The sequence below is a fragment of the Alosa pseudoharengus genome, unplaced genomic scaffold (assembly GCF_046254945.1).
Source record: "Alosa pseudoharengus isolate Yale_2024_CS ecotype anadromous, Long Island Sound unplaced genomic scaffold, YU_APseudo_1.1 YU_APseudo_1.1_scf_5, whole genome shotgun sequence".
Lineage (NCBI taxonomy): Eukaryota > Metazoa > Chordata > Actinopteri > Clupeiformes > Clupeidae > Alosa > Alosa pseudoharengus.
In genome coordinates this window covers 29,710,370-29,735,315 of record NW_027468837.1, presented here as the reverse complement: position 1 = coordinate 29,735,315, position 24,946 = coordinate 29,710,370, and the positions used below count along the sequence as shown (strand labels likewise).

The 24,946-nt window shown below is 41.1% G+C and overlaps 1 protein-coding gene across 1 annotated transcript in view; it reads right to left on the bottom strand.

Moving 5' to 3' along the window:
• Positions 1-514: 514 nt before the first annotated feature.
• Positions 515-24,946, bottom strand: part of ccdc174 (coiled-coil domain containing 174) — a 41,558-nt gene continuing 17,126 nt past the window's right edge. The window contains exons 10-11 of the mRNA XM_076267486.1: positions 1,577-1,729; positions 515-1,166 (exon numbers count right to left, since the gene is read on the bottom strand). Coding sequence (XP_076123601.1) covers positions 871-1,166; positions 1,577-1,729 — 449 coding nt within the window. The 3' untranslated portion in view covers positions 515-870. The remainder of the gene's footprint in view (positions 1,167-1,576; positions 1,730-24,946) is intronic.

The following is a 24,946-nucleotide window of genomic DNA, read 5'->3' as shown; positions in this document are numbered from 1 at the left end:
GCATTTCATACACAGAGGTCATTCAATGTGCTTTACATAAACAAAACCAAACAATAATAACAAATAAAAAGCATAGAAAGGCAATATAGTGGTGTTCCTGATGGTAGCAAATTACTTGAAGTATAACCGTAACTTGATTGGATGGTGCCTTCTGTTGTTGTTCGTCGGTGCAGCAAAAGTAGGAATTTTGCGACGCAAGCGTCGGGAGCAATGCAGCGCAACAGACCCGCAATTCAGTTCGGCAACGGACGACGTAAGCCCATGTAAAGTGGATGGGATGCCTCTCCAGCACTGCACCGCACGCAACTGTGTGTGGGAGCCGTAATAGTCTCAGAACTGATAAAGGCATCAAGCTATTCCTTATTCCACAGTGGAGATATTCTGGAGAAATTCTTCACCAGGGGATGTGCAGCTTTTTACAACTATATTTGAACTAATTTGATTTCATCTTTCACATTCATTGTTTCGCAAACAAAACAATGCAACAATTGACACAAATAATGACAAACACCTGTTGTTCTTCATAGAATCCTCTTTAATCCAACTGGGTAAACACACCAAAATATTGTGCTAAAAATTATTTACAGGATAGTCCTTATGGTCGAGATCAATGGTGGTCGGCCATATTTTTTATGTTGTGTGTTTTCTATATTATACACCTCTAGTAAAATGGCAAACATGCAGTACATTTAGTTACCTTATGTGACTATAGAGGAGTATTCAGCTTTCTCACACTGAATGGTGCGATGGTCTGATGAACTTAGCTGCACATTTCAACTCTGAAGTCAACACACACATAGTCCTATTGCGATTACCCTCTGAGGAAGCAGCTGAGCTGTACACAGGTCAAAGGTCGTGAGTTAAAAATCACTAGGTAGAGTTCTTGTAGAAGGAGAGCATGTCATCCAGACTCTGGCCCTGCTGTGTTGGCTGGGACCGAGGAGGTGGTGGTGTGTGACTCGCTGACTGTTGGGCGGTGTGTGTGGATGAGTGTGTGTGTGTCCCAGCCCACTTGAAGGCGAGCCTAGGTTTGTTCTGGTCTTCCTCGCCAGAGGTTCTGCTTCTGCTTCCGGCCCGGTTCTGACTGCTGAAGTACGCCGACGGTGGAGCAAACTCAGAGTCCCTCTCGTCACGGCGACCGCTGACCCACTGGTTCCACATAGACTCTACAGAAAACACAAGAGGACAGACCAGGGAGGGATAAATGCATTAAGTATAAGTATAAGCAACCCTTCGGTTTCAAACCCGAAGCCCTAACCAGTAGGCCACGGCTGCCCCATTAGTTCAAATGTGTATGGAAGTGTGTGTGTGTGTGTGTGTGTGTATGTGTATAGGAATACAAAAGTCTTTGTGTGTGTATATGACTGGGAGATCAGCAATACCAACAGAATGCACAAGTTTGTGCTTGCAGTATTTGTGTATTTAGGAAAGTGTATATGAGTGATTGATAATGTACGTATGTCTCTGTGTGTGTAGTACGAGTGTAAAAACAAATATGTGTGTGTGTGTGTGTGTGTGTGTGTGTGTGTGTGTGTGTGTGTGTGTGTGTGTGTGTGTGTGTGTGTGTGTGTTTCACCTTTCCCTCTGTCCCACTCTCGAACGTGAGGAACTCCAGGTTTGGTGTCCTTCCTTTCCTGGATCTCCACCTCCACCTTCGGCACGGATGGCGTCTCAGGAACTTCTCCAACACCCTCCTCATCCTCCTCTTCCTCCTCCTGCACTGCAGCACCTAACAGGACACCAGGGGATAGAGACTTATCTTAAAGCAATATTCTCCACAGAGTCTTCACACATTCAGTCATCAGAGTTTCTCCAATGACACACACACACACACACACACACACACACACACATACTGGTATTTATTACTTAGTGGGGCCACCTGTCAAAAAAGGTGCTATATGGGAACCACTGTTTCCAGAGGTGCTACAGGTCTGAAAAAAATCAGGCTTGTTTGTTTAAAATTATCAAACTGACTGGTCACCTCAAATTAGTGATACACTCGCAAAAAGTTTCCTGACCTGAATTTACAGCCACATTTGGGGACCAGCAAAATAAGCCAAGATATTGTGATGAGTGGGGACCTCATTTACATAAACACGCCTACTATGATAAAAAACAACACACACGGGGACCTCATACATGATGGGGACCAATCTCATTAGCATAAGGATACACACACACACACAGTCAAGATTTTGGGAGAGGTGGGGACAAATCTGAAATTTGAAGCAAATCTATTGATAAGTATATATACTTTTTTGATCCCGTGAGGGAAATTTGGTCTCTGCATTTAACCCAATCAGTGAATTAGTGAAACACAAACAGCACACAGTGAACACACAGTGAGGTGAAGCACACACTAATCCTGGCGCAGTGAGCTGCCTGCTACAATGGCGGCGCTCGGGGAGCAGTGAGGGGTTAGGTGCCTTGCTCAAGGGCACTTCAGCCGCGGCCCACTGGTCGGGGCTCGAACCGGCAACCCTCCGGTTACAAGTCCAGAGTGCTAACCAGTGGGCCACGGCTGCCCCAAAGCCTAGAAAGCCTAGAAAAATAGGACAGATCATGGACACCCACTGCAGACCCTCACGATCACTGTGCTTGTGCAGCCACACGTACAATAATGTGCTTGAAATGTTCCTTTTGTGTTTTTTTTCTCATTCTCATCGTATGCAGGTTCAGATGTGTTTGCCAACTCTAGAGCTGCCCCTAAAGTGGCGATATTTATATTTTACTCTGCCATTGTAAATAGCCTACTTTTCGTGGCATGTTCCCCCTGTACACAATAAAAATGCTGTGTCTTCGGGGCGCTGTTGCATGGCTGGTTCTCTCATTAGCAACTCGCTATGGCTGTGCTCTATGGCTATGCTAGGTGAACGATTCCCCTATTACAAGTTCATTTTCCATCAAATTGACTTCATAAATTTTATATTAAGGTGAAAATCTTGCATAGTTCTACACAAAATACATAACATGGGCACACATTTTCACAAGTTAACTTTTACTTCTGCCTTTCATTTACTACGAACTTGAGAATGCAGCGTAATGATCCTCATTATCATCCGATTTCAAAAGTTGTGTAGGTGTGTAGTGCATTTATGTGCATGGTTGTGGGGGAGGGAGAGTGGACGTAAATCCACTAGTTGTTCTCCTCATTGCAATCCTGGCAAACACACAAAATGTCATGACTTGGGACAAACTAAAACTTTGAATCAAATGCTAAGCAAATGTGAACTGGGGCCTGTATCCATTGAAAACATGAGAGACCTGGATTTCATCCCTACGATGATACAAATAGTTCAGGATGGAGTTCCCACTTGACGATACAAACACACACACACACACAGGTATTTATCTCTTTCCATATATATTTATATATATATATGATGCACCATATACATATATGTGTGACAAGCCTCAACTTACCTCCTACTGTAAGAGAGGTGAGAAGTAGACAGATCATAGACACCCATTGCAGACCTCCACCATCATCATTCTTGTGTGGCCACATGTGCTTCATACTTCTTGTATGTGTTATTCATTAAGATTTACTATACTTCATACCCTAAACAGTATTATTTATTATTACCGTTCACCATATCTAGAGATTGGCATGATGTGTATTTTAGTTAGCCTATTAGCTGGTTTGATTTGAGCATCAAACCAGCTAATAGGCTAACTGAAACACACCATGCCAATCTCTAGGTATGGTGAAGGGTATGTGATGTGGGACTATTTTAAATCCATAGGCCAAGGGAACTTTATCAGGATGCATAGTATCCTGGATCCATTAAATAACGCCTTTAAAAATAAAAATCTGCCTGCCTCTATGGGAATTCAATATAGGTTTAAGGGTATGAATACTTATGCACCCTGTATTTTAATGAAGAACATTTATTTATTTACGATACATTATTCATTTACAAAGAAAATTGGTGTCCTTAAAGGTTGGATTTTACCTCATTTTTGTAATTAAGGCATTAAGATCCATTTCCAAAAGATGATTTTTTTATTCCTCTTTTTAGTCAACTTAAGCATGGGGCTGAATACTTTTTCTAGGCACTGTATTTCATGGATCCGGGATACTATGCATCCTGATAAAGTCCCCTTGGCCTTTGGAGTTAAAATAGCCCCACATCACATACCCTTCACCATATCTAGAGATTGGCATGGTGTTATTCAGTTAGCCTGTTAGCTGGTTTGATGCTCATTGAGCTCAATGCAAATTAAACCAGCTAATAGGCTAACTGAAATAAAACCATGCCAATCTCTAGGTATGGTGAAGGGTATGTGATGTGGGGCTATTTTAATTCCAAAGGCCAAGGGAACTTTATCAGGATGCATAGTATCCTGGACCCATGAAATAACTGGCCTTTCAAAAAAAAAATCTGCCTGCCTCTATTGGAATTTAACATTGGGGTGCCAATACTTATGACCCCTGTATTTTAAGGAAGAACATTTATTTATTTGATACATTATTCATTCACAAAGAACATTGGTGTCCTTAAAGGTTGGATATTTCTGAATTTTTTTAACTTATGGCATTAAGATAAATGTCCAAAAGATGATTTTATATTCCCCTTTTTAGTCAACTTTAGCAGAGGTGCAAATAATTCTAGAGGGTACTGTATTGTAAGACAAAAGGGAATAAATTATATGTTATAAACTGTACCCATAGCTAATGTTACTTGGGCTAGCTACATAGTGCTAACAGACGCACAAGCAGGCTCTCATGAGATGCCTAGAATGGCTTCTCTCTGCATTACATTTTCTCTCTACTATTATTCACTCCAAACTAATTACAGGTAATTCAGGAATTACAGTTTTCTTTTGAGGGAAACAATTCGTTTCTACACAAAAAATTTGATAGCCTGCCAGTTTCTGTTTTTTAAAGCTGTGGGCTCTGCTTCTAAGCATCTAACACAGTCTAGTTTCCCTGGGACACGTAAAGATTTAAGAAAAACACTCAAGTGCTTTTCTATTGCTTCCACTTCCTTCGTTTCCCATTTCCTCTTTGGAACAAAGTGAGCTGTCGAGAGAGAGAGAGAAAGAGAGAGATAAACAAAACTTGATTCCAAAAAGTCATATTAAAGGTTCTCTAAGCATGGTAGGGTCACATTACTTCCGATGATGTTTGAAGTAGAGGTTTTGGCAAAATGGCAGCGAGATTTCTTTTCATTAAACTCTTTGTACACAAACAATCAAGTTTGCTCTAGTTCACGTGTAGAGACCCTGGTGATACTTCAAACAAGGTTTCATGTTGTGTCAAGCCTTCTTAGCGTATTAAAAATAGCGATTTTGATGCGATCATAGAAGGATAGGGCAACGCGTCGACGTAATCGATGACATCGACGCAAAAAATATGTTGACGCAAAATATGAGTGTCGATTCGTCAAGCATAACGTGTGCTGCTAAATATTTTTAATTTTACATCTTCAGTGTTTTCCATACGTTGACTAATCTGTGGCTGGGCACCACAAAATCAAAACCGGCCACCACACATTGATAGAACACATTGTTCTATGTTGTAGGCCTACTATTTTAAAGATTAGATAAGTTCATTTCATTGAGCTGCACTTTTTACTCACACAGCCTTTCCTCGCCCCGCCCGCTCTCTCTCGTAATGAGCCCGCTGCTTCTCTGCATGACCATTTAACAAAATATTCACGATTGTTGAAGGATTGTTGTTGCCACATAGAAGCACTGCATAGAACAGTGGGCTAAATTGCCAATAAATCCGCTTAGCATCGTGACCATGCTGCGCAAATTTGTTCAAAACTACTGCATTAAAAGTTAAAGTAAACTCTAAACTCTGCTAAGGTCTTATCACAACATAGTACATTGAGGAGACTAAACTAAGTTAAGTTACAGTATGCAATCAAGCAGTATCTCAAAGCTAACGTTAGAATACTGTTTGGATGTCAAGTTTAGCATGCTTACTTGCAGCTGCTTGTATTCGTTACTCATGCAGGGCTCATTTTATTGACTCGGAATGTTTGCAAAATCCCGATGTAAAAGGAAAAGTGTTTTCCAAGACTCAAAAGTGCTTGTCCAAAGGAGAAGTAGGTCCTACAAACCGTTATTTGAACTGACTACGTTATGAATTGCATCCACACATCAGCAGCCTTTTAACTGTGTTAATGTTAATTGCAAGGATTCCCACACAAACGTCTTCAAATGACAGGCACTCAATTAGACATACACTACTGAACTTTATTTAATGCTACCTCTGACTAAGAATGCATTACTTTGCACTTTTATAGGCGTAGTCTTATTTTGGAATCTTAAGAGCAATAAACAAATATTGCAATGTTAAAAAATTCATGTTTTTTCATTCAGATATGTAAATAAACATGTATAAGTTGCTATTATAATGAATTAATGGGGAGATAATCGATAATCGAATCAGACTGAAAAAATGAATCGTTAGATTAATCGATGCATCGAAAAAAATAATCGCTAGATTAATTGTTAATGGTCTGCGAAAACGTTTGTCTTCTTTTTATGTCAGTCCGTGGTTCCTTCATAAATTGCGCAGCAAATTATCAGACGAGTGACAGAAGCACTGCGCATAATTTGACCAGCAGTCTTCGCGTCCATAGTTTGTGAAACGTTGCTGCGTCCGAGCAAAGATTCTAGATGCCCAGCGCAACTCCAAAAAGGAGGACAAATGAGCGTCCGGTTTGAGGCTGCGCCGGATGCCAGACAGGGCTTTTAAAATCCATATGTCCAGCCTAAATACGAACGTATGGCCAACCTATCGCTAACTGGCTTACCAACTCTTTCTCCTGCTCATGTAGGCTACCTGCGTATCCCTCAGGCCTCTGCACGAAAACGTCAGGCATATTTGTTCATAGCCTACTGCATTAATACCGTTTGCACACCTTTAACCACACCCGTGAAAAACATCTTCACTCTGCAACCCCTACACTTCCTCCCGTAGCCTCATAGTCACTTATACAATTGCCTTTTAAATACACGAAACCTGATGGAGACATTTCACTCGCTCTATTTCACTCCCATACGCAAATTTAATACCTCCCTTTCGAAAATTCAAGACATCCCAGACAATTTAAGACTTTTTTAGGCCTTAAAAACCGAAAGTTGTATTTAAGACTTTTTAAGACTTTTTAAGGATCCGCGGGAACCCTGGGTTGTATATGTAAGGGATAATGGACGACATGCTGTTTAACTATACAAAGTTAATACACATTCTAGATGATAAACAGCCCGACGCGAAGCGTCAAAAAGGGCGAAGTCCATTATCCTGCTTATTCCACTGTTGCCACTTGCATTGTGTTCATTTACTGTTATAATGGAAAAGTTTTAATCTCTAAAACTATGGTTTGTAGAACTACTTCTTTCCGCCACAAAGCACAAACTGCCGTTACTAGTTCTAAATGGATGGTTGCTATGGCCAAAGGCCAGTCGTTAGTTCCATGTCTCCCGTTGTCAAGCAGGCATATCTTAGCCAACTAAAGGCATCTCAAGCGGTCCTACACACACTTCACTTCAATAAAACAGATAGAATCAAATTCAGGTAGGATAAAACATGAGTTGTGGGGACCAATTGAAAAAGTCCTACACACACACAAAGTTGTGGGGACCAACTAAAGGCATCTCAAGCGGTCCTACACACACTTCACTTCAATAAAACAGTTAAAATCAAAGTGAGGTAGGATAAAACATGAGTTGTGGGGACCAATTGAAAAAGTCCTACACACACAAAGTTGTGGGGACCAACTAAAGGCATCTCAAGCGGTCCTACACACACTTCACTTCAATAAAACAGTTAAAATCAAAGTGAGGTAGGATAAAACATCAGTTGTGGGGACCAATTGATAGAATTCAAAAAGCCCTGGCCTACTCTCAGCTTCAATAGGATATATCAGTTGTTGGAATCAAGTGAAAGCAAAGACTACATATATTGTAAGACAAAGGGGAAGAAATTGTATGCTATAAACTGTACCCAAAGGTTACGTTACTTAGGCTGGCTACGTAGTGCTAACAGACACATCATGATTATGTTACCTGAGTGGCACATGTTGGGAGGTCACTGCTAGAAGGCACATTTTCCAGGCTGCAAGTGGCATCCTCACCCTTGATAAGAAGAGAAATACATGTGCACAAAGTGTTAACATGTACCCTATGAATAGACCGTCAGTCATAACAACCTTCTAAACACCTTCACCTTGCACTTAGATTTGTATCTTTTTTTAAAACAGTGCATGTATGCTATAAACTGTACCCATTGCTAATGTTACTTAGGCTAGCAAAGTAGTGCTAACAGACATACAAGCAGCCTCTCTTATGAGATGACAAGAATGGTTACTTTCTGCCTGGCATTTTCTCTCTCCTAGTATGATGCAGTAAAAGTTGCATGTAATTCAAATTAGTGGCTAACTAGCTAGTTAGCAATAGTTTACATACAGCTCCAGGAGTTATGTTACAGTGAGCAGAACGATAGCTGGACAAACTAGTTTCACATGAGGTGTAAGCACCAGCGCTATTACTGTGGCCCTAGCCTACCTAATGACCGTCAAATTCTGCTTCACAATACTATTTCCACAACAGGCAAAGACTGATTATGTTACCTGAGTGGCAGATGTTGGGAGGTCACTGGTAGAAGGCACATTTTCCAAGCTGCAAGTGGCAGCCTCACCCTTGACAAGAAGAGAAAGACATGGGCACAAAGTGTTAACGTGTACCTTATAAATAGACCGTCAGTCATAACAACCTTCTAAACACTTTCACCTTGCACTTAAATTGCCATCTTTCATTATTTTATTTAACATGAGTTATAGGCACCGGGTGCAAGAAACCATGAAGGCCCTACACACAAACCTGACTTCAATATGATAATTAGAAGCAAGTTAAGAAAGGATAAAGCATTAGTTGTGGGGACTAAGTGAAAGAAATCTTAAAAAACCTACAAACCCTACACACAAACATACTCAACTTCAATAATGACAATGCATAGCAAGCTGAGGTAGAATAAATGGTCAGTTGTGAAGACCATACAAAGGAATTTAAAGGTGTGGTTCAGGATTTTGGACATAGGACCTTCATTTCCAAGTTAGCAAGTGTGATATTTATCAGTGGAGACCGTTTTAAACATATTTCATCCAGTCCTTCTAGTTCGCAGAGTTCGCAGGTGCTAGGCTAGCGCAAGTCATCCGTATGTGTTAGCCTGCCACTAAAAACAGTCTTACCCACTCCACAGTACACCCGAGGCAAATAAATTATAACGCCAGATTATCGATGTAAATGTCTGTGTTGATAGTTTTATTTCTAACATTATTCTATCCTTGCATTTTAAATGATCGCATTACATTTTGAGGGACTAGTTTTTAAGCAGCGGCAGAATTTTACTTGCTCTGGTTAGTAGTACTGCGCCGAAAAGTAAACAGAGAAGCGCACTCCAATCGGGACACCTACAGTGGGCATCGCTTTCAAATGACCACTTCATTCGCGCATTACGAGGCCGTGAAGCTGCATGAAGCTTTAGTACCACTTTCAGCCACTGTGCGTCGCTCTGCCACTGTACATCGCTCTGCCTGCCGCCCCCCTTCTGAAAAAGCAGGAGACTTGCCGAGAGTAATCCCAGCCTACGAATTCAATAACAAAATAAATCATGCATAATTAAACATTACCTCGATTTAGGCTACTTGGGTATGTCTTAAGGCTTGACTACACAGTGGTAACGAAAATCGAAATCGAAATTTGCTGTCTACATTATTGTCAGTGTTGGGTTAACGCAACTACGCAAATCAAAACAGTGGTGTGATAATTGAGCCAGTAGAGAAATAACTGTTCAGAATGAATCTGTAGCCTTGGGTAGGCTTCTGCGACGTTTTTAACAGGCTACGCTATAGAGGCTTAGACAACTATTAGCGTGTTTCCATCCAACTTCCTAATGCGCATTTAATCTATTCGAATAAGAGATCCCGGTTGGAAACACGTGAAATGCGCATCAAAAATCCTAATGCGCATCTATATTTGATTCGCTAGAGGGGGGTGGATTAACTCTCGATGCGCATAAGGTATAATGCGAATAAAGTTGATGGAAACGGTTTATTCGCATCGTGTGACGTAACCTTCAGAGAATCTCAGCAATCTCTGGCGCTTCCCTATAACATTAGGCAACTTGGTGTGTTCTCTTGCTTGTTTCCGTAGAATAAAACTGAATACACGCATCGGTGCACAGCTGTTTTGCTGACGCTAAAGTTTTCGCCAACAACTCGATTGGCACACATCGCAAGTTTATACAACTAGTGCAGTGCCCGTTAAAACATGCCATTCCTGTAGAAAACCTGTAGCCCGATACATGCCCGCAGGTATGCCTGCTTTAACAATAGGATGATAGGGAAAAACATCATTCCAGCTAAGCATTCAATAATGTATACTGAATATCATAATATATTAGCCTATAATTAATGTGCAGTAGCCTAAGAAGAATTTAGGCATGACTGCATGTGATTTCTACAGATCGGAATGGAATAACAAATGTTTTGAGTTAAGGCTATAGGCCTAGCTTATTGCATAACTTTCCTGATAGTGAAGACAAGCCATTTTGTGATCGTTTGACATTTGCAACGATGTGACTCAAAAGCAGTGTTTGGTAGCATAAGTGACGTTTCTCTGTCTGCCACTTGTTGTCTAGCTGTGTGGCACGTCTTCTGAAACGTTAAATTCGGGACCATTAGCCCATGGCTTGTTTCAATTTGGGACCTTGCAGTCGGAAATGTAGTTTGTTTTTTCAAAGTCTCACGTCCAATGTAGCCTGGGCTATTCAAAGCATCAGTTTATTGCACATACTTTTCATGTAATTTTGAATAGAACTACATACTCGTGTTTGTTGGCCTGTTGTTGCAAAATCCGCGTAATCATTTTATGCAAGTAAACATACAGGAAGTCTTTATTGTTGAGATCAGAGATGATAATCAAATATCTTGCATTTTAACCGTGATTTGGTGCTGCCAAATCTCCGCTTATCCTCTCTCTGGTCCTGTGCGCAGTTCTGTGTGAGAGGGTGGCTATGGTAGAGCGGAGAAAGCCAACGTGTGTTTCTTTTACCGATATATAACGATATATTTAGCTTTTCTTATCCAAACAATGTCAAACTATGCACTGCACTTACTCATGCCAGTAACAAGACACTACTCATGCCAGTAGCAAGACACCTGCCAAGTTTGAAATCGAACGGACCAACGACACGCAGACAGACAGACAGACATTCCTGCAATTTATGGATAGATAGATGCGATGGCTTGTTTGTTGGGATAGGCATCCGACAACGAGTAGCCTACTCGGGGCAACAGCCAGGTCTATCATTCGTCATAATTCTTCAAACCCTGACTTGTGAATCTAAAGGTCTCCACCCACTGTTGCTCAGTGAAGTAGAGCTATAATCGGCCTTTAAATTTAGGCCCGACAAGACCCGACCCCCACAGAAATCAGCCCGAGCCCTGACCGAGCCCGAGACTGACAGCTTTTTAAAAGCCCGAACCCGTTTACAGCCCGACATTATTCAAATGTCCGCACGCACGCAGCTCTTTTGCCTTTTGTCAAGAATGAGTAACATTTGACATCATTTATTCATGACTAACGTAGCCTAGGCCACTTGGAAGTTGGAACAAAGAAACAAAATAGCAAGTCCTCTCAGCATTCTGAAGTTTGCGGGAACCCTCCCATACGCAGCCCCGACATTAAATAGTTCTTGCTCCAGCTTTTCAAACCCCTCGCCATTTACGTTATTAAAAGGCCTAATGTCTTTACAGCGAAAGCTGACACACTTCTTCTCCGTAATCATTTGTTTCACCTTTGCAGGGTTTGATTTTGTTGCTGTAGCCTAACAAACGATGTGATCCTGATGGGCACTGACAGCTTTGATCAACATGCCTTATCAGCGACGAATTCCCTGCCGTTCTACAGAATGTTGCATCCTTTGGATTTTACATAACCACTGGCTCATTATTCTCATTATGCACATGATCAAAACTTTTCCACACCTCAGACTTTGCTTTCTTTGCCGGTGCAACTAAAACGCCTGTCACAAGAGGCCAGCCTCTGTTTCACCTAAGCATCCATTTCTGCATCTTTCTCGCAGCTAACCGAAACGCATCACCTGACCGCTCATTTAGCCTACCGTGCAAGCCCGAGCCCAGCCCGAGCCCGCGTGAAATGATAGAAATGAAGCTCTATAGAATGTACTGTATACAGTGAAGTGCCAAATTTAGAAGAGTCATTTCCAGTGGAAGAACAAAATGCTGAATGAAGCCCAAAGATATGAAGGCATATCTGGCCAGTTGTTATTTTTTGAAGACGTACTGTAAATGGTTGGGCTATAGGCCTAGTTTGCAAGAAGGAAACATAAAGCGTGAGCATGCCACACTATCCACAGCTGTGGTAGCGGGGGTAGGAGGATTACTGTTAGCGCAGGATTTATATAAAATTATATAAAAACAGAAGGCCTGCCTCGAATGCAGGCTTGCCCAAAAAAAGGCCTGTGGTTTGCGCAGCCTACAGTAAGTAGGTCAGTGAGTTAGGAGTCCTCTAGACTTCTTTTAAGCTGTCTCAGAGGTGGAAAGTTGCGTTCGTTGGGGGCAGGGCCGAATTAACATATCATAGACCCTTGTGCCCCCCCTGCCCCCCAGCCAACGTGAATCTGGCGGTCAGTTAATAGGCCTATCTGTGAGGCCAAGGCTCATCAAATAGCCCGTTTGTTTACAACTAACATTACATTTAATTAAACTGCTTATGCTATGCCGAAATAGTTTCAACATTTTGAATATCAGTGTCGGGTGAATTAGGAAATGCCTTATGGCTGAAAGCTGCTTGGGATCCCCCCCTGTCAAGCAATAACCATACAAAAAGTTAAAAACAGATGACATGATGCGCGTCACTGACATAATGCGCAAATAATATAGCCTAGATATTCCAATATATTCGAATACATGTGTTTATTTTAGAGGGGATATTCGAACGTCATTTTTGAGCAATTTTGACAGCCTTAGTCCACTGTAGGCTACGCCAATCGCCTATTAACACCTTCCACCTAACCCCGGTGAGTGGGGGTCGCTATAATGCGTGTGAAATAGCACCATTGAGTATGCGAAATAGCCTTAAAATCGTTCCGGTGTTGTGTGCCTTCTGGTTTCTCCACCTACTGGTTTCCTTGTGCGTGCATGCGCTGCAGCAGTTGTCAGACATTCACAAACAAGTTGTTTTAGGCGGTTTGAAGTCGCTTTTCATACGCCATGAGCGCTCGGCTACATTACAGCCACTCGGACAAAAGACATGTAAAAAAAATATATGTTTTGAAAACTAGCATTAAACTGGATTCGATCCCGCAAAAGCAACACACGCGTGACTCTCTCCATCCTGATTCCCTACTCTTTGAGCCAACTAATATGTTAGGCGAATCAATTAACTATTGTAGGCTACCATTAATTAATAACGTAGGCAACACCCAGGTAACATGTTGTCCAGGCTATCTGAAACAAGGGGTTGCCTCTCATCTACAACAACTGGTTGGGCTGCTACAGTCGTCAGTGCACTGTGCACAGTAGGCCTATGCTCTTTGTGGTTGATCAACTAAAAATAAAAGATGTATTTGGTGATGACGTTATTGTGGGCCTAGTAGACCTAAATTTTGAGAAATGAGAAACGATCTACATAGCGCACAGTGTTGCGCGGTCTGCCCGAAATTAGATCAATACAGTAAAGCATCAATACAGTAAAGTCAACAGTAAAGAAGCTGAAGACGCGAGTTAAAATAATAAAGACACCCCTTCAGGAAAAGCGATATAGGCTATGGGAAATATTGGGAAAGGTTCTTAAAGATGACAGTAGTACAAGTTATGGTCTATGTAGGCCTACTTCTTGCGAAGCCATTTAAGTATGTCAGCCAAAACGGGCAGCCTGCAGGAATAAATCTACCGGTATGTATAGGTTCGCGCATGCATAAAAGTTACCTTAGTTCGTTGTGTTTGTGACTTTAAACAGTGGATGTGCTTTAGTAAATGTGCTTTGTGCTTCATTCAGCATTATAAACCAGTTCTTACGCTAACGTTTTGACCAGCAATGTATCTCAGTCTTGCCTATACCTTGCCTCACCATTTCTGTTTTCGAAAGAAAGATGTATGTACATGGCCTTCAAATCGTATCCTATAGTGTTCTAATCCTTGGTGGTTGCGTGCGTGCCTGCGCTCTTATTCTCAGACTCTCTCCTGCGCAAACATTATGTCCTGCATGCCTACTGCGTGTAGTTCTACTGCATAAAGTTTCGCAAATAAATTAGTTTGTTTTACAGAAATGGCCTACTGTCACACTGCATGCAGGCTATAACCAAAAGCACACATTTTGTAAATAAGCGGGTCGGATCGCGGGTCGGGTATAATTTTGTCCTAATTAATATTCGCGGTCCGAGTTGCGGTCGGGTTGATTAAAATAGATTTTGCAAAAAATAGTGTATTTTTCAAGTCAATAAACATTCTTAATTTTCGAATGTATTTGTCAGGGAACATCTGACTTTTAAAAACCATAGGCCTGGTAGTCGCTCAGACAAGGAGTTATAAAATAAAGGCAATACCATTTGTGTCACCTAATGCAGTTCAGTGAATTAGCAAGATACCATCAGAAGCCAAAAATCATAAAGCACCTCTCTCCCCTGCGCATGAAGCTGTCTGCGTGTTGTAGGCTAGATTTGCGTGAGTTCTTTCTATCTGCTTTACTTTTGTGAGTTGCGACCACCTAGGCTATGTTATAGACGTTCTATGAGGTACCAGTGTTTAGCTGTGTCACAAAACAATAAGCTTTGTCAGACTTACTTATTACTTTTAAAATGATATTCAGGGCTATATACATTTTAAACATTCGGGGCTGAAGACCCGACAAAGCCTTGCGTTAATTCTTCAGATGGGAAGTGTCAGGAATTTTCATACGAGAGACGTTCTCATTGGTGGTTAGTATAGGGAATTGACAGCAACATATCCAATCACATTATGAGAGATGCTGAATTTAACATAAACTGCGATGTTTGATTTTAAATTAATATAAATTTAGCCGGGACTGTAAGCTGGCACACGTGGGTGCTCGATGTTTTCAGTGGGTGCCCGAGAGACGGAGCACCCACGGTATCGGCGCCTATGACAAGCGTATCTCGCGGTTGCATCCATTACAAACAAACATGCAATGTGAACGTCTGGGATTGGGAAGAGCACTAAATGCTCTGAATAAGCACGAAGTCAAACCTTTAAATGAAACACTTTAATAATCAAAAAAATAAACCGCTAATGAAGTAAACTTGTGACCATCAAAAATTGTTTATCGCCTGTAACTCAGTGATAACAGGACGTAACAGGAAGGCATTTGGCTGAGCAACGGAGGTTAATATGCTCTATATTTTGTCCAAATTATGTATGTCTATCATCGTTGCACTCGGAGAAAACCAGAATGTTTAATTTGTCCTGCGTTTCTTCTACAGCTGCAAACGGGATTCACTCGCAGTTAACCAAATATTTCTTTATTAGGGCAGGGCAGGCATATTTCTGGCTATTAAATTATTTCTAAACCAGACTGCTAAAGTCTGTAGTGAAGTCTGTGTAGGGTTTTCCAGGCTCCATTTCTTTTTACGAGACACCCTACTCACTTGAGCCATCTACCGGTTGTTTGGGTTGTTGCAGCGTCTCACTGGGAAAATACAAATAAAAGTCGCGTGACACCGCGTGATCCCACGCGCGGACCGCGAGTGAAGCTGGCCAAGTCGAAGCACTGCCCACTGTAGTAGTAGCCTAGGTAATATCAGTCCGCCGCTGCCGTTGCTTATATGCCTACTACCAACTTCAGGGAACAATGTATAACTATTGCAATGCAATGCAAGGGTAATTTTATTTCTAACAGTATTCTATCAACACAGACATTTACATCGATAGTCTGGTGTTATAATTTATATGCCTCGGGTGCACTGTGGAGTGGGTAAGACTGTTTTTAGTGGCAAGCTAACACATACTGTTGACGTGCAACTCTGCAACTAGAAGGACTGGATAAAACGTGCTGAAAACAGTCTCCACTGATAAATATCACACTTGCTAACTTGAAAATGAGGTTCTATGTCTAGAATCCTGACCCACCCCTTTGAAAAGGCACGGAATACACTCAGCTACTGCCAAACACTTAAAATTGAGGGACTGTAAAAACATCACCTGTGGGGACCAATTGAAAAAGTACTACACACACACAAAGTTGTGGGGACCAACTAAAGGCATCTCAAGCGGTCCTACACACACTTCACTTCAATAAAACAGATAGAATCAAATTGAGGTAGGATAAAACATGAGTTGTGGGGACCAATTGAAAAAGTCCTACACACACAAAGTTGTGGGGACCAACTAAAGGCATCTCAAGCGGTCCTACACACACTTCACTTCAATAAAACAGTTAAAATCAAAGTGAGGTAGGATAAAACATCAGTTGTGGGGACCAAATGAAAAAGTCCTACACACACAAAGTTGTGGGGACCAACTAAAGGCATCTCAAGCGGTCCTACACACACTTCACTTCAATAAAACGGATAGAAATCAAATTGAGGTAGGATAAAACATGAGTTGAGGGGACCAATTGAAAAAGTCCTACACACACAAAGTTGTGGGGACCAACTAAAGGCATCTCAAGCGGTCCTACACACACTTCACTTCAATAAAACAGTTAGAATCAAAGTGAGGTAGGATAAAACATCAGTTGTGGGGACCAATTGATAGAATTCAAAAAGCCCTGGCCTACTCTCAGCTTCAATAGGATATATCAGTTGTTGGAATCAAGTGAAAGCAAAGACTACATATATTGTAAGACAAAGGGGAAGAAATTGTATGCTATAAACTGTACCCAAAGGTTACGTTACTTAGGCTGGCTACGTAGTGCTAACAGACTAATCATGATTATGTTACCTGAGTGGCACATGTTGGGAGGTCACTGCTAGAAGGCACATTTTCCAGGTTGCAAGTGGCATCCTCACCCTTGATAAGAAGAGAAATACATGCGCACAAAGTGTTAACATGTACCCTATGAATAGACCGTCAGTCATAACAACCTTCTAAACACCTTCACCTTGCACTTAGATTTGTATCTTTTTTTAAAACAGTGCATGTATGCTATAAACTGTACCCATTGCTAATGTTACTTAGGCTAGCAAAGTAGTGCTAACAGACATACAAGCAGCCTCTCTTATGAGATGACAAGAATGGTTACTTTCTGCCTGGCATTTTCTCTCTCCTAGTACGATGCAGTAAAAGTTGCATGTAATTCAAATTAGTGGCTAACTAGCTAGTTAGCAATAGTTTACATACAGCTCCAGGAGTTATGTTACAGTGAGCAGAACGATAGCTGGACAAACTAGTTTGACATGAGGTGTAAGCACCAGCGCTATTACTGTGGCCCTAGCCTACCTAATGACCGTCAAATTCTGCTTCACAATACTATTTCCACAACAGGCAAAGACTGATTATGTTACCTGAGTGGCAGATGTTGGGAGGTCACTGGTAGAAGGCACATTTTCCAAGCTGCAAGTGGCAGCCTCACCCTTGATAAGAAGAGAAAGACATGGGCACAAAGTGTTAACGTGTACCTTATAAATAGACCGTCAGTCATAACAACCTTCTAAACACTTTCACCTTGCACTTAAATTGCCATCTTTCATTATTTTATTTAACATGAGTTATAGGCACCGGGTGCAAGAAACCATGAAGGCCCTACACACAAACCTGACTTCAATATGATAATTAGAAGCAAGTTAAGAAAGGATAAAGCATTAGTTGTGGGGACTAAGTGAAAGAAATCTTAAAAAACCTACAAACCCTACACACAAACATACTCAACTTCAATAATGACAATGCATAGCAAGCTGAGGTAGAATAAATGGTCAGTTGTGAAGACCATACAAAGGAATTTAAAGGTGTGGTTCAGGATTTTGGACATAGGACCTTCATTTCCAAGTTAGCAAGTGTGATATTTATCAGTGGAGACCGTTTTAAACATATTTCATCCAGTCCTTCTAGTTGCAGAGTTCGCAGGTGCTAGGCTAGCGCAAGTCATCCGTATGTGTTAGCCTGCCACTAAAAACAGTCTTACCCACTCCACAGTACACCCGAGGCAAATAAATTATAACGCCAGATTATCGATGTAAATGTCTGTGTTGATAGTTTTATTTCTAACATTATTCTATCCTTGCATTTTAAATGATCGCATTACATTTTGAGGGACTAGTTTTTAAGCAGCGGCAGAATTTTACTTGCTCTGGTTAGTAGTACTGCGCCGAAAAGTAAACAGAGAAGCGCACTCCAATCGGGACACCTAGTAGTAGCCTAGGTAATATCAGTCCGCCGCTGCCGTTGCTTATATGCCTACTACCAACTTCAGGGAACAATGTATAATTATTGCAATGCAATGCAAGGGTAATTTTATTTCTAACAGTATTCTATCAACACAGACATTTACATCGATAGTCTGGTGTTATAATTTATATGCCTCGGGTGCACTGTGGAGTGGGTAAGACTGTTTTTACTGGCAGGCTAACACATACTGTTGACTTGCAACTCTGCAACTAGAAGGACTGGATAAAACGTGCTGAAAACAGTCTCCACTGATAAATATCACACTTGCTAACTTGAAAATGAGGTTCTATGTCTAGAATCCTGACCCACCCCTTTGAAAAGGCACGGAATACACTCAGCTACTGCCAAACACTTAAAATTGAGGGACTGTAAAAACATCACTTGTGGGGACCAATTGAAAAAGTACTACACACACAAAGTTGTGGGGACCAACTAAAGGCATCTCAAGCGGTCCTACACACACTTCACTTCAATAAAACAGATAGAATCAAATTCAGGTAGGATAAAACATGAGTTGTGGGGACCAATTGAAAAAGTCCTACACACACAAATTTGTGGGGACCAACTAAAGGCATCTCAAGCGGTCCTACACACACTTCACTTCAATAAAACAGTTAAAATCAAAGTGAGGTAGGATAAAACATCAGTTGTGGGGACCAAATGAAAAAGTCCTACACACACAAAGTTGTGGGGACCAACTAAAGGCATCTCAAGCGGTCCTACACACACTTCACTTCAATAAAACGGATAGAAATCAAATTGAGGTAGGATAAAACATGAGTTGAGGGGACCAATTGAAAAAGTCCTACACACACAAAGTTGTGGGGACCAACTAAAGGCATCTCAAGCGGTCCTACACACACTTCACTTCAATAAAACAGTTAGAATCAAAGTGAGGTAGGATAAAACATCAGTTGTGGGGACCAATTGATAGAATTCAAAAAGCCCTGGCCTACTCTCAGCTTCAATAGGATATATCAGTTGTTGGAATCAAGTGAAAGAAAAGACTACATATATTGTAAGACAAAGGGGAAGAAATTGTATGCTATAAACTGTACCCAAAGGTTACGTTACTTAGGCTGGCTACGTAGTGCTAACAGACACATCATGATTATGTTACCTGAGTGGCACATGTTGGGAGGTCACTGCTAGAAGGCACATTTTCCAGGCTGCAAGTGGCATCCTCACCCTTGATAAGAAGAGAAATACATGTGCACAAAGTGTTAACATGTACCCTATGAATAGACCGTCAGTCATACCAACCTTCTAAACACCTTCACCTTGCACTTAGATTTGTATCTTTTTTTAAAACAGTGCATGTATGCTATAAACTGTACCCATTGCTAATGTTACTTAGGCTAGCAAAGTAGTGCTAACAGACATACAAGCAGCCTCTCTTATGAGATGACAAGAATGGTTACTTTCTGCCTGGCATTTTCTCTCTCCTAGTACGATGCAGTAAAAGTTGCATGTAATTCAAATTAGTGGCTAACTAGCTAGTTAGCAATAGTTTACATACAGCTCCAGGAGTTATGTTACAGTGAGCAGAACGATAGCTGGACAAACTAGTTTCACATGAGGTGTAAGCACCAGCGCTATTACTGTGGCCCTAGCCTACCTAATGACCGTCAAATTCTGCTTCACAATACTATTTCCACAACAGGCAAAGACTGATTATGTTACCTGAGTGGCAGATGTTGGGAGGTCACTGGTAGAAGGCACATTTTCCAAGCTGCAAGTGGCAGCCTCACCCTTGATAAGAAGAGAAAGACATGGGCACAAAGTGTTAACGTGTACCTTATAAATAGACCGTCAGTCATAACAACCTTCTAAACACTTTCACCTTGCACTTAAATTGCCATCTTTCATTATTTTATTTAACATGAGTTATAGGCACCGGGTGCAAGAAACCATGAAGGCCCTACACACAAACCTGACTTCAATATGATAATTAGTAGCAAGTTAAGAAAGGATAAAGCATTAGTTGTGGGGACTAAGTGAAAGAAATCTTAAAAAACCTACAAACCCTACACACAAACATACTCAACTTCAATAATGACAATGCATAGGAAGCTGAGGTAGAATAAATGATCAGTTGTGAAGACCATACAAAGGAATTTAAAGGTGTGGTTCAGGATTTTGGACATAGGACCTTCATTTCCAAGTTAGCAAGTGTGATATTTATCAGTGGAGACCGTTTTAAACATATTTCATCCAGTCCTTCTAGTTGCAGAGTTCGCAGGTGCTAGGCTAGCGCAAGTCATCCGTATGTGTTAGCCTGCCACTAAAAACAGTCTTACCCACTCCACAGTACACCCGAGGCAAATTAATTATAACGCCAGACTTTCGATGTAAATGTCTGTGTTGATAGTTTTATTTCTAACATTATTCTATCCTTGCATTTTAAATGATCGCATTACATTTTGAGGGACTAGTTTCTAAGCAGCGGCAGAATTTTACTTGCTCTGGTTAGTAGTACTGCGCCGAAAAGTAAACAGAGAAGCGCACTCCAATCGGGACACCTAGTAGTAGCCTAGGTAATATCAGTCCGCCGCTGCCGCTGCCGTTGCTTATATGCCTACTACCAACTTCAGGGAACAAAGTATAACTATTGCAATGCAATGCAAGGGTAATTTTATTTCTAACAGTATTCTATCAACACAGACATTTACATCGATAGTCTGGTGTTATAATTGATATGCCTCGGGTGCACTGTGGAGTGGGTAAGACTGTTTTTACTGGCAGGCTAACACATACTGTTGACTTGCAACTCTGCAACTAGAAGGACTGGATAAAACGTGCTGAAAACAGTCTCCACTGATAAATATCACACTTGCTAACTTGAAAATGAGGTTCTATGTCTAGAATCCTGACCCACCCCTTTGAAAAGGCACGGAATACACTCAGCTACTGCCAAACACTTAAAATTGAGGGACTGTAAAAACATCACCTGTGGGGACCAATTGAAAAAGTACTACACACACAAAGTTGTGGGGACCAACTAAAGGCATCTCAAGCGGTCCTACACACACTTCACTTCAATAAAACAGTTAGAATCAAAGTGAGGTAGGATAAAACATGAGTTGTGGGGACCAATTGAAAAAGTCCTACACACACAAAGTTGTGGGGACCAACTAAAGGCATCTCAAGCGGTCCTACACACACTTCACTTCAATAAAACAGTTAGAATCAAAGTGAGGTAGGATAAAACATCAGTTGTGGGGACCAATTGATAGAATTCAAAAAGCCCTGGCCTACTCTCAGCTTCAATAGGATATATCAGTTGTTGGAATCAAGTGAAAGAAAAGACTACATATATTGTAAGACAAAGGGGAAGAAATTGTATGCTATAAACTGTACCCAAAGGTTACGTTACTTAGGCTGGCTACGTAGTGCTAACAGACTAATCATGATTATGTTACCTGAGTGGCACATGTTGGGAGGTCACTGCTAGAAGGCACATTTTCCAGGCTGCAAGTGGCATCCTCACCCTTGATAAGAAGAGAAATACATGTGCACAAAGTGTTAACATGTACCCTATGAATAGACCGTCAGTCATAACAACCTTCTAAACACCTTCACCTTGCACTTAGATTTGTATCTTTTTTTAAAACAGTGCATGTATGCTATAAACTGTACCCATTGCTAATGTTACTTAGGCTAGCAAAGTAGTGCTAACAGACATACAAGCAGCCTCTCTCATGAGATGACAAGAATGGTTACTTTCTGCCTGGCATTTTCTCTCTCCTAGTATGATGCAGTAAAAGTTGCATGTAATTCAAATTAGTGGCTAACTAGCTAGTTAGCAATAGTTTACATACAGCTCCAGGAGTTATGTTACAGTGAGCAGAACGATAGCTGGACAAACTAGTTTCACATGAGGTGTAAGCACCAGCGCTATTACTGTGGCCCTAGCCTACCTAATGACCGTCAAATTCTGCTTCACAATACTATTTCCACAACAGGCAAAGACTGATTATGTTACCTGAGTGGCAGATGTTGGGAGGTCACTGGTAGAAGACACATTTTCCAGGCTGCAAGTGGCATCCTCACCCTTGATAAGAAGAGAAAGACATGGGCACAAAGTGTTAACGTGTACCTTATAAATAGACCGTCAGTCATAACAACCTTCTAAACACTTTCACCTTGCACTTAAATTGCCATCTTTCATTATTTTATTTAACATGAGTTATAGGCACCGGGTGCAAGAAACCATGAAGGCCCTACACACAAACCTGACTTCAATATGATAATTAGTAGCAAGTTAAGAAAGGATAAAGCATTAGTTGTGGGGACTAAGTGAAAGAAATCTTAAAAAACCTACAAACCCTACACACAAACATACTCAACTTCAATAATGACAATGCATAGGAAGCTGAGGTAGAATAAATGATCAGTTGTGAAGACCATACAAAGGAATTTAAAGGTGTGGTTCAGGATTTTGGACATAGGACCTTCATTTCCAAGTTAGCAAGTGTGATATTTATCAGTGGAGACCGTTTTAAACATATTTCATCCAGTCCTTCTAGTTGCAGAGTTCGCAGGTGCTAGGCTAGCGCAAGTCATCCGTATGTGTTAGCCTGCCACTAAAAACAGTCTTACCCACTCCACAGTACACCCGAGGCAAATTAATTATAACGCCAGACTTTCGATGTAAATGTCTGTGTTGATAGTTTTATTTCTAACATTATTCTATCCTTGCATTTTAAATGATCGCATTACATTTTGAGGGACTAGTTTCTAAGCAGCGGCAGAATTTTACTTGCTCTGGTTAGTAGTACTGCGCCGAAAAGTAAACAGAGAAGCGCACTCCAATCGGGACACCTAGTAGTAGCCTAGGTAATATCAGTCCGCCGCTGCCGCTGCCGTTGCTTATATGCCTACTACCAACTTCAGGGAACAAAGTATAACTATTGCAATGCAATGCAAGGGTAATTTTATTTCTAACAGTATTCTATCAACACAGACATTTACATCGATAGTCTGGTGTTATAATTGATATGCCTCGGGTGCACTGTGGAGTGGGTAAGACTGTTTTTAGTGGCAGGCTAACACATACTGTTGACTTGCAACTCTGCAACTAGAAGGACTGGATAAAACGTGCTGAAAACAGTCTCCACTGATAAATATCACACTTGCTAACTTGAAAATGAGGTTCTATGTCTAGAATCCTGACCCACCCCTTTGAAAAGGCACGGAATACACTCAGCTACTGCCAAACACTTAAAATTGAGGGACTGTAAAAACATCACCTGTGGGGACCAATTGAAAAAGTACTACACACACAAAGTTGTGGGGACCAACTAAAGGCATCTCAAGCGGTCCTACACACACTTCACTTCAATAAAACAGTTAGAATCAAAGTGAGGTAGGATAAAACATGAGTTGTGGGGACCAATTGAAAAAGTACTACACACACAAAGTTGTGGGGACCAACTAAAGGCATCTCAAGCGGTCCTACACACACTTCACTTCAATAAAACAGTTAGAATCAAAGTGAGGTAGGATAAAACATCAGTTGTGGGGACCAATTGATAGAATTCAAAAAGCCCTGGCCTACTCTCAGCTTCAATAGGATATATCAGTTGTTGGAATCAAGTGAAAGAAAAGACTACATATATTGTAAGACAAAGGGGAAGAAATTGTATGCTATAAACTGTACCCAAAGGTTACGTTACTTAGGCTGGCTACGTAGTGCTAACAGACTAATCATGATTATGTTACCTGAGTGGCACATGTTGGGAGGTCACTGCTAGAAGGCACATTTTCCAGGCTGCAAGTGGCATCCTCACCCTTGATAAGAAGAGAAATACATGTGCACAAAGTGTTAACATGTACCCTATGAATAGACCGTCAGTCATAACAACCTTCTAAACACCTTGCACTTAGATTTGTATCTTTTTTTAAAACAGTGCATGTATGCTATAAACTGTACCCATTGCTAATGTTACTTAGGCTAGCAAAGTAGTGCTAACAGACATACAAGCAGCCTCTCTCATGAGATGACAAGAATGGTTACTTTCTGCCTGGCATTTTCTCTCTCCTAGTATGATGCAGTAAAAGTTGCATGTAATTCAAATTAGTGGCTAACTAGCTAGTTAGCAATAGTTTACATACAGCTCCAGGAGTTATGTTACAGTGAGCAGAACGATAGCTGGACAAACTAGTTTCACATGAGGTGTAAGCACCAGCGCTATTACTGTGGCCCTAGCCTACCTAATGACCGTCAAATTCTGCTTCACAATACTATTTCCACAACAGGCAAAGACTGATTATGTTACCTGAGTGGCAGATGTTGGGAGGTCACTGGTAGAAGACACATTTTCCAGGCTGCAAGTGGCATCCTCACCCTTGATAAGAAGAGAAAGACATGGGCACAAAGTGTTAACGTGTACCTTATAAATAGACCGTCAGTTATAACAACCTTCTAAACACTTTCACCTTGCACTTAGATTGCCATCTTTCATTATTTTATTTAACATGAGTTATAGGGACCGGGTGCAAGAAACCATGAAGGCCCTACACACAAACCTGACTTCAATATGATAATTAGAAGC